The 13,287-nt window shown below is 44.8% G+C and overlaps 1 protein-coding gene across 1 annotated transcript in view; it reads left to right on the top strand.

Annotated features, from left to right (window-relative positions):
• Positions 1–4,898: 4,898 nt before the first annotated feature.
• Positions 4,899–13,287, top strand: part of LOC306918519 (dynein axonemal heavy chain 5-like) — a gene marked incomplete at both ends in the record, with an annotated part of 55,875 nt that continues 47,486 nt past the window's right edge. Inside the window, 8 exon segments of the mRNA XM_079531420.1 lie at positions 4,899–5,178; positions 5,347–5,450; positions 6,416–6,607; positions 7,270–7,344; positions 7,889–7,978; positions 9,196–9,267; positions 9,894–9,989; positions 12,399–12,597. Of these exon segments, the coding sequence (XP_079387546.1) occupies positions 4,899–5,178; positions 5,347–5,450; positions 6,416–6,607; positions 7,270–7,344; positions 7,889–7,978; positions 9,196–9,267; positions 9,894–9,989; positions 12,399–12,597 (1,108 nt within the window).

Here is a 13,287-nt window from a genome sequence, read left to right as displayed (position 1 = left end):
AAGGCTATCTGAAGGTAGGGTCTGCGACCACAGGACTTGGCTTACAGCAGCTGTTAAAATACCTAGGCTATAGTTTTATCATCCGATGCTTTCAAAACAGACCACCTGCCGGGCTATCCTGGTTGATCAGATCCATCTTTATGACAGGAGGCTAAGATAGGCACACTGTCTCTCACTTTGTAATTCTCCATTTATTTACCTATGCATTTACTGAAAGAGAATTTACGGAAGGAGACATCAAAGCCAAGACCTGATATCCCAACATCAACAACAGAACGGTCGTTCTTTTCAACCTTTTTCCTTTCACCTTTTTCAAAGACGGGTTGATAAATACAGGTATTCCGCCAAGAACGGGTGCATCCATGCCCATCAATTACTTCGCCTGCTGCTTTGACTAGTGGAATGAGATTATGCTTCGACTCCGCTGCTGAGGTGATCACATTCTCTGTATATCGTTGGAGTTCCTTTTGTGCAGCCACTTCACGATTCCTTTGCAACTCTTCCTTTTCCAGATATTCATCCTCGATGTCCTTTGCTTTGATCCTGGCTCTAATTCTGTCCCAATCGGCATTAGTTAAGACTGACAGGAGGAGGAATGTAAATGTAAGGTTTACGTCTCAATGCCATAAAGCCTCTTGCTATATCCCGCTGTATTACTTTCTCAAGTGTGGTTATCTACAGTATGCTTTTATATTATATAAAAGGCCATAATGACGTCACTGTGTGACGACACCATCCTTGCTCAAATCCGGTGCCAACCAAAGGGACCCGCTTTTTTGTTGTCACTTGTTTATTTGCGAGCGGAGGTCGCAATAACGGTAACAGACGGACGGACACACACACACACACACACACACTCACGGACGGAGTGCAAAACATACTCTCTCCCCATGCCTTCGGCCTGGTGGAGACGATAAGGCATTCTAATGGCACACATCAAGCTTTGGTCCCCTGTTAAGTCTGCATCCGAGTAGACTTGAGAAAGGGCGGCCCTACGCGAAATTCACAGACAAGAAAAGATTACTGAATCAGACTACTAACTTGGGATGTTTGGGAAATTCCTTTACACCCAAAATATTGCTGTAAACAGCTTAGTAGTGAATCAGGCCTGTTGTCTTTGTTCTCTGTGTTTGGCTCTCAGTCTGACCTTTCACCTTTAACAAACTGCCCTCCCACTCTGGGCTCTTTGGTGTAGAGCACATTACAACCTTCTACAGAAACCTAGGTGTTTGTAAAGGCGATTTTAAACTAGGTATGGTAACAACTGATGAGGTAATTAAGAAACTGAGTGCCCTCCAACCCCACAAGGCCACAGGCCATGACAACATTCCCTCCAAATTTCTCAGAGACTCAGCCATCTCTATAGCTCCAATCATCACCCACATAGTAAACCTCTCCATCAAACAGGGACAGGTCCCCCAAGATTTCAAACTGGCCAAAGTAACCCCCTTGCACAAGAAAGGGAGTAAATTAGACCCCGGCAACTACCGCCCTATTTCTATTCTTAGTTCCATCTCGAAAGTGATGGAAAAAATAGTCTATGAACAGGTTGAAAAGTATCTTGCCACTAATAAATTATTGTACGAGTTCCAATCTGGCTTCAGAACATCCCACTCCACTGACACATGCCTTCTCTATTTGAGCGACCACATCAAACAAGAGGTGGACGCTGGCAAATACTGCGGCATGGTCATGCTGGACCTCCAAAAGGCTTTTGACACCGTGAACCACTCCATACTGGTTAACAAGCTAAAAGCAATTGGTTTCGATAGCACATCAGTGAGCTGGATGCAATCCTACCTGGAGGGGAGAGAACAGATGGTGGAAGTGAACGGAACACTGTCCCCCCCCCTCCCAGTGAGCTGTGGCGTTCCACAAGGAAGCATACTAGGGCCTCTACTGTTCCTAATATATGTAAACGACATGACTTAAGCTTGTGACTGCAACTTGTTCCTGTTCGCAGATGACTCAGCACTGCTGGTCTCGGACAGGGACAAACTGCAGGTTGAAAATGCCCTCAGCTCTGAACTCGGTAGAATCTGCACCTGGCTCGCTGATAACAAACTATCTTTACACCTGGGAAAAACTGAATCCATTCTCTTTGGCTCTAATAGTAATCTCAGCAAGGCAAATGGCTTCTTGGCTAGAGTGGGCGACAATGTTATCACACGTAAAGATGAAATTACCTACCTAGGTTCCATCCTGGAGGCTAATCTTTCCGGTGATAAAATGGCCACCAACGTAATCAAAAAGGTCAACCATAGAACAAGATTCCTTTACAGGATCTCCTCACTGGTCAACAAAAACACCTTGAAGACCTTAACAGGAGCCCTCTTACAGGGTTTCTTTGACTATGAATGCACCTCCTGGTACCACAGCACCTCAAAGGCCCTTAAAACCAGGCTCCAGACTTCCCAAAACAAACTGGTCAGGCTCCTACTTGACCTAGCCCCCCGAACCCACCTCACCCCTGCCCACTTCGACAGGCTGGAATGGCTTAGGGTCGACGACAGAGTACAGCATCTTGCAATGGGTCTGGTCCACAAGATTCGATACACCACCAAGATACCCATGTACCTGTCTAGACACTCACAGTTAACAGCCTTTGTATTGAGTTTGTGCTTGAAATGTACTGTAATTCTGCAAACTGTTAATAAATTCTTCAATCAATCAATCAAACCTCCGTATGTCTCTCTTGATAGGAGTGTCTTCTAAATGCCTGCATTTTAAACTTATATAACTTAAATAACGATAAACTATGGATAGATACAGAGTAGCTCAGGGCTACTCCATTTATGATAGCTCAGGGGCCACTCGGTAATATTGCAAAAGTCCAAGGATCGCAAGCTAAAAATGTCAGTATTATTTTACAACATTTACAACTTTATTTTGTAACAGACTATAACATATAACGAAGGCCCATATAGCACTTGCCTATAGCCCCGACGACCTTACAGGCATATGCAAAGGTTCAATTTGTGTAATTTTGATAGCATTTTATGCAGACTTATAGCATTTAGACAGCACTACAATAGCAATTTATGTAGACATAGCACTCTAAAGTATATATGCATAGTTTCATTATATAGATATTCCACTGTTACGGTCTTATCTTATGCATATTTAATTTTATGTATGTGATGTATTGCCATGCCTTTTGTTCTTGCTTAATGTAAATCGCTCTGGATTAAGAGCGTCTGCTAAATGCCTAAATTGTAATTGTATACACAACAGTCTAGGAAACACACAGTAAAAAGACACATTTCCATATAAGGCCAAACCATAATGAACAAAAACATTGTGATTAATGATGAAGTTTACAAATTGAGGCTTGATTCACAAAATGTAAAGAGAACGCATAATGAACAGAATAGATTATCACAGGTGAATAAATAAGTAGGCTACCGTGAGTGGTTAATAGTAATACTCATCTGACATCAGGCCATATTATCACATTTTCTCTTGGAACAAACGACTGAAAATAACAAATTTTATTTGTATCGGTATGACCATGACGGGCCGCTGATACATTAAGCTGGGGCCCACGGGCTGAGAAGCAGTGCAGTAGATAGACCTAACACGGAGAACATTATTAATCTGCTAATGTAATAAAAATATAACATAGTTACAACAGATTAAATCATACTCATTTCTGATGTATCAATGAACTGTGGCTTACAAAGAGTGTATTGTTTATAGTTAAGAGTTGCTGAGTCACTGACCCCCTACACACACACACACACACACACACACACACTGCATTGTCAATCTCTTAGCACCAACCATGGTTACTGTGGTTAAACCTGTCAACACTGTGTGGGGAGAGAGGGACAAAGACAGATTTTGTGATTTGACTAGTCGCTGATTAATGTTGTTTGGTGTGTAACTAAGATTCATTACACATTGAGTGAGAGAGAAGGTCGAACAAGAAAGACACAGAAGAGGGAGAGCGTAAAGACTGCATTTGGTCCGGTAAGTCTATTCTATTTAATTACACTCTATTCATAATAATAATAATAATAATTAGACCTATTTGATCCTTCGGGGAAAGTTGAGTTTCCAGCTTCACCCAGCTTATTGCTGTCCAAGTGGTCAGAGGAATAGTATTGGGACGCACACAGAAAGAATGAAATTTAACTTTTAATTTCTACATCACAAATAAATGTCAGACGTTTCCGCACTGATGAAGGCTAGATAGCCGAAGCTTCGTCTACCATTTATTTGTGATGTAGGACAAAAAATATTCACTCTTGCTGTGAGCGACCCAATACCTCTCTTCCTATGACCACTTGGGCAGCAATCAGCTGGGTGAAGCTGGAAACTGAATGTTGATTTTAGTGGGAAATGCACATGCAATGAAATCCACAAGTCAGCGCGGTGGTTACAAGAAAAGGTATTCATGCCAAAGTAGTCAGACTTGAGCAAAGTGGGGGAATAACCTCCGTATAGCCTGCCACCCGTATTCTGGTAAATTGTAAATCTTTGCAGAAATGTTCAGATCTACAAGCTTGCGTTGTGAGCGTGTAGATCAGCTATTTTCAACTAAAACATTTAGTGTAGAGCATAAACAGAGCCCTGAGGGATTCCAGTCAACCATTGACAGGGTTTTAAGTGGTTCTAAGTGACGCCTCCACATTAATTATGTGCATTGCGTGTGTGTGCAAACTGCCAGATATTTAGTGGAGGAAACCGAGTTGGAGCAGTGGTTGTTTGCCGCAGTTTAAAACCTACATCCTGTATGAGCTGTACAGTCTATGTTTTTAGATTGCATTTGCTAAAGTTGATAATGTCGCTGAAGCGGTTATTGTCATTCCTTAGTCCGTCCCCCAAAAAGTCTCTAATGCACCCCTGAATAGTACATTACTCCCCCCCCCCCCCCCACTCTCTAGATTACTGCTATGGAGTCACAGCCTCCAGATGAGGTTGCAGAGGTGGAGGATGTGTCCAGCTTCCCCCCAGCAGAGAGCTCTGATCCTGGGGTGAAGGGCCCCAGTCCCGCCCCTGCAGGCACAGACCTCCAGCCAGGGGTGCCGGGGACCACACGTGTCCCAGAACAGAGGCTTGGCGCTGGAAAGGAGAGACGGGAGGACGAGACTCCTGGAGGAGTGCAGGTGGAGAAGGACGGAGGACTCAATGACACCTCCGCCAAACACACACCTTTGAGTAACCTCGCCACAGGTACTACTAATATATATTATATTATGTAAATCGTATATTTCAAGTTGTTTTTCCAAAGATTTCAATATTTGCCCCCCTGAGATGTTATGGGTGTAGAACTATACATTATTCTTACCTGGTTAAATAAAGCTAAAATAAATGTTGTGATGCGTCTGCTCCAATCAACAGAGAGAACAGGCAGGGGCCATCGACGAATTGGAGGCCAGAACCCAAGAACCACCAATCCAGTTGCTTCTCCGGTTGCTGGTCCATCCCCCAGCGCCAGCACCACTGTGAGTAGTGTAGAGTGACCTAACGATTCCCAAACGAGCTAAGCCAATTAAAACCTGCTGTGACTATACTGTATTAACCCATTTAGGCCTGGCGTCAATTTTTTTTCTGAAAAACCTCATGTTTCTATATCCGTGGTTCTCAATATTTCATGTCAAGGACCCCAAAAATTATATGTAATGGGCTGCATACCCCCATCTGAAAATATGTTGTTCCAGGGACCCTCCCAGAAGCAAAGATTTGAGTTAGAAACTCTGAAAGAATATATATTCAAAGATTTGAGGCACATTTTCACGATTTTTCAAAAATAGCAGATCTACAAGTTCATAGCGTGCCACTCGGTGGCGCGCTATGAGCTTGTAACTCTGCTATTTTTCAATAGCTAAATTATAACATAATGTTTAAAACACCAAAAGAGGTTCCCGCCCAAAATGGGTTTAAAGGATCCCTGGCTAAGAAAAATATAATAAGACAAATATGCCTTAAAACATTATAGGCCTACTCTTTCTTTCATAAATAGAGAATCTTTCACTCAATAGGGACTGCTCCCTTTTCCAAAATATGCCTTAAAACATGTTTTAAGGCATATTTGTCTTATTAGCCAGGGATCCTTTTCACAATTTGCACGGCAGTAAAGTTAAAAAGGCAACTCCAAAATGACTCGGGGGGGCTTGTTTCCATTGTGGTCCTTTGTGTGCAATTCATTAAGAATTGCTTATGATTTTGCAATTATGATCTTAACCTCACAAAAATGATGCCTTAACCCTGCAGGGGTCAGCAACCATTTGGTGGTGTGGAGTGCCATGTGTTTTTTTTGTCAGTTAGTTACTTTGTGGATTTATAATAATATTACAAAACATGCACTATACTAACCACTCCACCCCTGTTTAAACTAAACTAAAAATCACGGCACTCCATCTTTGAGTAAAAGAATGCTGGTATACTTTCCCCCATGAACGGTGTGCAGGTGTCGGGCCAGAGGAGTGTGCTGCTGTCCAACGAGGCGAGGATGATGATGGCGAGGCAGAGCAGAGTGCGGAAGGAGGAGCGACGCGCCTCCCTGGACGCGAGGCACACATACCTGCTGGGAAAACTGGCGCAGGGCGCTCTGACCCTGGGGGACGCGGAGGTCCGCGACGCCCTGCTCTCTGACAACAAGGTACCTGTACGCACGATTTTGATCTACGAAAACCGTGGTTCTTAACCAGCGGTCCAGGAACCATCCTTGATGGGGGCTTCCAGGTGGTCCCCAGCTAAATGATGGAGAGTTGGGGCCCTCATCAAACCCTGTACACTCAAGACACTGCCTTAGATCTCCATATATGGAGCTGACCTGTTCTGACGTTCCATATGTTGATCTGACCTCATCACACCCTGTACACTCAAGACACGCTCCATATATGGCCAGTGCAGAATTAATTCCATATGTTGATCTGAAACCCCCATGCCATAAGCGCCAGCGCTCGCCCAGCAGTCTGCCGTCAGCCAGGCTGATGCGTGCACGCTTCTCGCCCTCAGGGTGTCTTACTGGTTATTATTCTCTTATCCAGAGCAACCTATAATTAGCAAGGTAAGCACATACATCAAATGCAGAGAGACGGTGTATATTGCATATACCAGTATATGCACGATGCGTAGTGCCTTCAGTAAACTAGGATCGCAGGTAAATCACCAGAACTTACAGTATAGCCTCAGTCCTTAGTTTAAACCATATACTATACTGTATCAATATACTATCAAAAATTAAGCTCATACAATGCTGGATGAAGGCCCTGACTCCTGACCTATAGGTCATGAAATGACTGTGATTGTGTTTTCCAGTTCAGTCTCATTGATGACTTCTTTGCTGCCAACGGATCTAGGAAGCTCATGTTTTTCTACCAGGGGACCTCTCAGGTACTATTACGTATATTTCCGAGTCCATTTTGTGAAGTCCTGCAAATTAACAAAATAGGTCTCCATATCAAAGATTGTAAGAACATTCTTGTTAATAACAGACACCTGTTTTATAATATTATTAATGTTTTAAATGGTTTGTAAACAGAGATGCGAGTGTGACATTATATTGTCAAAGACATTTACCGGTACACATGCAGTTCCTGTTGGCTAATATGTGGCTATTGTTCTCAGGTTTCAGCTACAGATCACCACAAAAAATAGGTTAAGGGTGGTGAGGGGTATAGTTACATACCCCTACCCCACTGCTAGCTAGTAGTGTGAAAATGTTCACAAACTTTGAGACCCTGTTGTTATAATATCACCGCATGCATTTGCATGAATGGGTGTTTATGTCACATGCACTGTACACACATGTGCATCAATCACACCACACAACGGATGCTGCATTATGTGTGTGACTGACTGACTGATTTTACATAGAATAATTCTACATGCGCTGATGCAAACAAACATTAAAATGTACGTTTATGTGCGTATATAGGGTCTGACCTCCACTCATCCCTCTGTCATGGACGTTGGCTCCACCACCTCTACACACAAGAGACTATTCCTGACGACTGGATCTTCAGAGGTGAGAACGACCTCTCATAACAGCTGGTTCTCAAAATGGGGTCCGACAACCCACACCAAGCCAATGATTGTATACTTAGGAAACAATTAGACCAGGGGTGCCCAAAAGGTAGATTGTGAGCTACCAGTAGATCACAAAGGCTGTGCAGGTAGAACACATGACAGGGCCCTAAACATTTTTTTTATTGAATTGAATTAAGGTGACTTGATTGATTGACATAAAAAAGTTTGTTTTCAAGAGTGTTGCTGTGCATAAACATCAGTAGCATTATATTTCCCATTCCAAGTGTATACTTGGAATGCGCTATAGCGCCACTCTTTTCAGCAATCAGTATTTTTTTTGGGTGGGTAGATCTTTTGAGTTGGTCATTTTGAAAGTAGTTCTTAAGTTAAAATAATGAGGGCAACCCTTATATGAGTCTGTAAATCGAACCAAATGGACCCGTCAATAATGGACCCAAATCATGCAGTGTCCAGCATTTAATTACCCCCCCCCCTCTACTATTGTATGCAACCTATGCATCCTAATAGTGAATATGAGCATTGTTTAAACCAGACCATAGCCTATGTGGTGGTAATTTAACACGCCTGCAGAGCGTTGTGCTAATGCTGGGAACCTCTTCTGTTACCATTCACTGTTGTCTCTCAACCTGGAGTCTGATCCCTTTAACTCTATGGTCTAATGATTACACCGACCATTAGACTCTAATCGCTATGTTTGTTCACTGCTGTGTTCTGTTGGTATGGGAAACCGAGACAGAGACAAAGAGTGAGTGCGTGCGTGCGTGCGTGTGCAGGGCTGCTTTTTGTTTTTTTTACAGTTATCCAATGGGCACATCCCTGCCGTTAACTAGCTAGGCTGGTCTATGCTAAATGGTAAATGGTAAATGGTGCATTTATATAGTGCCTTTATCCAAGGCGCTTTACATAGATTGTGCATTACATTCACCCATTCACACAGACATTCACACACCGATGGCAGCGGAAACCATGCAAGGCACCAACCAGCACATCAGGAGCAATTAGGGGTTCAGTGTCTTGCTCAAGGACACTTCGACACTAACTCTGGGGGAGCCCGGGTTCGAACTGGCAACCTTGCGGTTACCATCCAGCCACTCTACCCCTGAGCCACCGCCGCTAAGCCGAACGAATGAAACTAAACTCATACATTCTGGTTGTGTGTGTCAGACTAAACTAATCTCCCTCCATGTTTCTCAGCCGTTGCTGGGGAAGTGTCTGTTCTTTCTGAGGACAACTGACAAGGCCATAACTACAGCTAACATACACCAGGTCAGTGGAACGGCTTCAACATGTTATTAGTCGTGTTTACATGTTTAGCAATGTTTTGCCAATAAGCTGGGCTTCTCCAGCTACATGAACCAAATGGACACTTACAGGGTCTGTAACTCAGAGAGTGGCCTAATGGAAATTAGATTGAAAAGTTTGAGAGTGACAATGAACTAAACAGGACAGATCACCAGTATGTTTTTTTTAATAAACATTACACTTACAGCACCCAGTTCTCTCTGACACACACACACACACACACACACACACACACACACACACACACACACACACACACACACACACACACACACACACACACACACACACACACACACACACACACAGTCAGACAACTTGTCAGTCAGACAGACAGAAAGACAGACTGACACAGACAGGCATCTTTATTTGTAATTTAAACATATTCAATCAGACTTGCATTATCTCCACATTGTAACGTTTTGTGTTTATGCCCCCCCCCCCCCCCCCCCCCCCCCCACACACACACACTTTTGCCATTTTTGAATTTGAATCCTGAAAAGTAACAGTGTTTGACATAATTATGAGGTTTCCACCCGACAGAGACCATGTATTAGTCTCTAAGCTGTGTGACCTTCCCGTGCATACAGGAGGTGACCTTTGGGATGCTGGACTGTTGTGATGGGAGCGTTCTGCACAGTGTGGAGACTCTGCTGTCTGAGGTCATGTTACCTGCTCTCAGAGCTCAACAGGTGAGGTCATGTTACCTGCTCTCAGAGCTCAACAGGTGAGGTCATGTTACCTGCTCTCAGAGCTCAACAGGTGAGGTCATGTTACCTGCTCTCAGAGCTCACCAGGTGAGGTCATGTTACCTGCTCTCAGAGCTCAACAGGTGAGGTCATGTTACCTGCTCTCAGAGCTCACCAGGTGAGGTCATGTTACCTGCTCTCAGAGCTCAACAGGTGAGGTCATGTTACCTGCTCTCAGAGCTCACCAGGTGAGGTCATGTTACCTGCTCTCAGAGCTCAACAGGTGAGGTCATGTTACCTGCTCTCAGAGCTCAACAGGTGAGGTCATGTTACCTGCTCTCAGAGCTCAACAGGTGAGGTCATGTTACCTGCTCTCAGAGCTCAACAGGTGAGGTCATGTTACCTGCTCTCAGAGCTCAACAGGTGAGGTCATGTTACCTGCTCTCAGAGCTCAACAGGTGAGGTCATGTTACCTGCTCTCAGAGCTCAACAGGTGAGGTCATGTTACCTGCTCTCAGAGCTCAACAGGTGAGGTCATGTTACCTGCTCTCAGAGCTCAACAGGTGAGGTCATGTTAAAGCTCAACAGGTGAGGTCATGTTACCTGCTCTAAAGCTCAACGGGTGAGGTCATGTTACCTGCTCTCAGAGCTCAACAGGTGAGGTCATGTTACCTGCTCTCAGAGCTCAACAGGTGAGGTCATGTTACCTGCTCTCAGAGCTCAACAGGTGAGGGGTCATGTTACCTGCTCTCAGAGCTCAACAGGTGAGGTCATGTTACCTGCTCTCAGAGCTCAACAGGTGAGGTCATGTTACCTGCTCTCAGAGCTCAACAGGTGAGGTCATGTTACCTGCTCTCAGAGCTCAACAGGTGAGGTCATGTTACCTGCTCTCAGAGCTCAACAGGTGAGGTCATGTTACCTGCTCTCAGCGCTCAACAGGTGAGGTCATGTTACCTGCTCTCAGAGCTCAACAGGTGAGGGGTCATGTTACCTGCTGTCAGAGCTCAACAGGTGAGGTCATGTTACCTGCTCTCAGAGCTCAACAGGTGAGGTCATGTTACCTGCTCTCAGAGCTCAACAGGTGAGGTCATGTTACCTGCTCTCAGAGCTCAACAGGTGAGGTCATGTTACCTGCTCTCAGAGCTCAACAGGTGAGGTCATGTTACCTGCTCTCAGAGCTCAACAGGTGAGGTCATGTTACCTGCTCTCAGAGCTCAACAGGTGAGGTCATGTTAAAGCTCAACAGGTGAGGTCATGTTACCTGCTCTAAAGCTCAACGGGTGAGGTCATGTTACCTGCTCTCAGAGCTCAACAGGTGAGGTCATGTTACCTGCTCTCAGAGCTCAACAGGTGAGGTCATGTTACCTGCTCTAAAGCTCAACAGGTGAGGTCATGTTACCTGCTGTCAGAGCTCAACAGGTGAGGTCATGTTGCCTGCTCTAAAGCTCAACAGGTGAGGTCATGTTACCTGCTCTAAAGCTCAACAGGTGAGGTCATGTTACCTGCTCTGAGAGCTCAACAGGTGAGGTCATGTTACCTGCTCTAAAGCTCAACAGGTGAGGTCATGTTACCTGTTCTAAAGCTCAACAGGTGAGGTCATGTTACCTGTTCTAAAGCTCAACAGGTGAGGTCATGTTACCTGCTCTAAAGCTCAACAGGTGAGGTCATGTTACCTGCTCTAAAGCTCAACAGGTGAGGTCATGTTACCTGCTGTCAGAGCTCAACAGGTGAGGTCATGTTACCTGCTCTCAGAGGTCAACAGGTGAGGTCATGTTACCTGCTCTCAGAGCTCAACAGGTGAGGTCATGTTACCTGCTCTCAGAGCTCAACAGGTGAGGTCATGTTACCTGCTCTAAAGCGCAACAGGTGAGGTCATGTTACCTGCTCTAAAGCGCAACAGGTGAGGTCATGTTACCTGCTCTAAAGCGCAACAGGCGAGGTCATGTTACCTGCTCTCAGAGCTCAACAGGTGAGGTCATGTTACCTGCTCTAAAGCTCAACAGGTGAGGTCATATTACCTGCTCTGAGAGCTCAACAGGTCAGGTCATATTACCTGCTCTCAGAGCTCAACAGGCGAGGTCATGTTACCTGCTCTCAGAGCTCAACAGGCGAGGTCATATTACCTGCTCTCAGAGCTCAACAGGTGAGGTCATATTACCTGCTCTCAGAGCTCAACAGGCGAGGTCATGTTACCTGCTCTCAGAGCTCAACAGGCGAGGTCATGTTACCTGCTCTCAGAGCTCAACTGTATCTCCAACTGTATCTACACTTCTTCTTGACAAGGTTCTGATTTTAAAATCGGGTCCTGTTATTAACAAAGTTTTCTTTCTTAACTCTTCTAAACAATAAGCAACATAAGCTGAGTTATTAACTTGTTAATAATCAATTCTCTCTCTCTGCCTGTAGAACTGGGGTGTGTTGAAGGACGGCGTGTGCAGTGCAGACGTCCAGGTGTTGTTGTCCTCCATGGACAACTTCATCAGCAGCCTGTCTTCAGTCCGAGCCAGCATGGAGTCCAAGCTCCGCCTACAGCTGCCCCCGGGGGAGGAGGAGCTTGTTGCAGCCGTCACGCACCTGCGCAGCCCCGCCCACTACAGATCTGCAGGTATGGACGAATCCATGGGGCAGCAGTGCCCTGTAGCTAATCAGTAAGTCCCTCCCCAACCCGTCCTTGTCCAATAGGCACGTTAGCAACGATTACTAAGAGAGAAGACATGGCAAGCTTTCCTTCTCACCCATTGAGATGCATGTTAAATGACGCCAATTTGTTTTGTGAGATTATAAATGAAAAATGTAATTTTTTATTTTTTTGCAACTGAATGGCTGGAAAATTAAGAGTTTACATAGTACACAGCACATGCATAAACTTTCCTTAATGATTATATTTGGTCTCAGTATTTATTTATGATGTATTTTCTCTATTATTATGGTTATGGTAGAGGCCAATTTGTAATGGTGGTGGGGAGGGAGGCGGGGGTTGCGAGACATGGCCAAAGCATTTCCGGGGGTCCCCAGCCAAACACGTTGAGAACCCCGGATCTACAGTATACTTTGACTCAAGTACTGGGGTCGAGTACATCAGTGGATAAGTGGGGTCCGGGGACCCCCAGGGGTCCTTGAGAGAGTTTGAGGTGGTCCCCAGCTAAATGATAATTAGGAACCAAATGGACCCTTATGGGTCTGTAACTCAGAGAGTGTAACAAATGGAACCTGACGGGTCTATTTGGCTCCATTTGTACACTCAGAGTTAAACTAACTTTGATTTTACAATATGAATGTGGGTCCCAGAGATAGA

This window comes from Electrona antarctica (genome assembly GCF_951216825.1).
Source record: "Electrona antarctica genome assembly, contig: scaffold_117, whole genome shotgun sequence".
Classification (NCBI taxonomy): Eukaryota; Metazoa; Chordata; class Actinopteri; order Myctophiformes; family Myctophidae; genus Electrona; species Electrona antarctica.
Note: the sequence above shows the minus strand (reverse complement) of the source record. Positions and strands in the feature narration are given on the sequence as shown.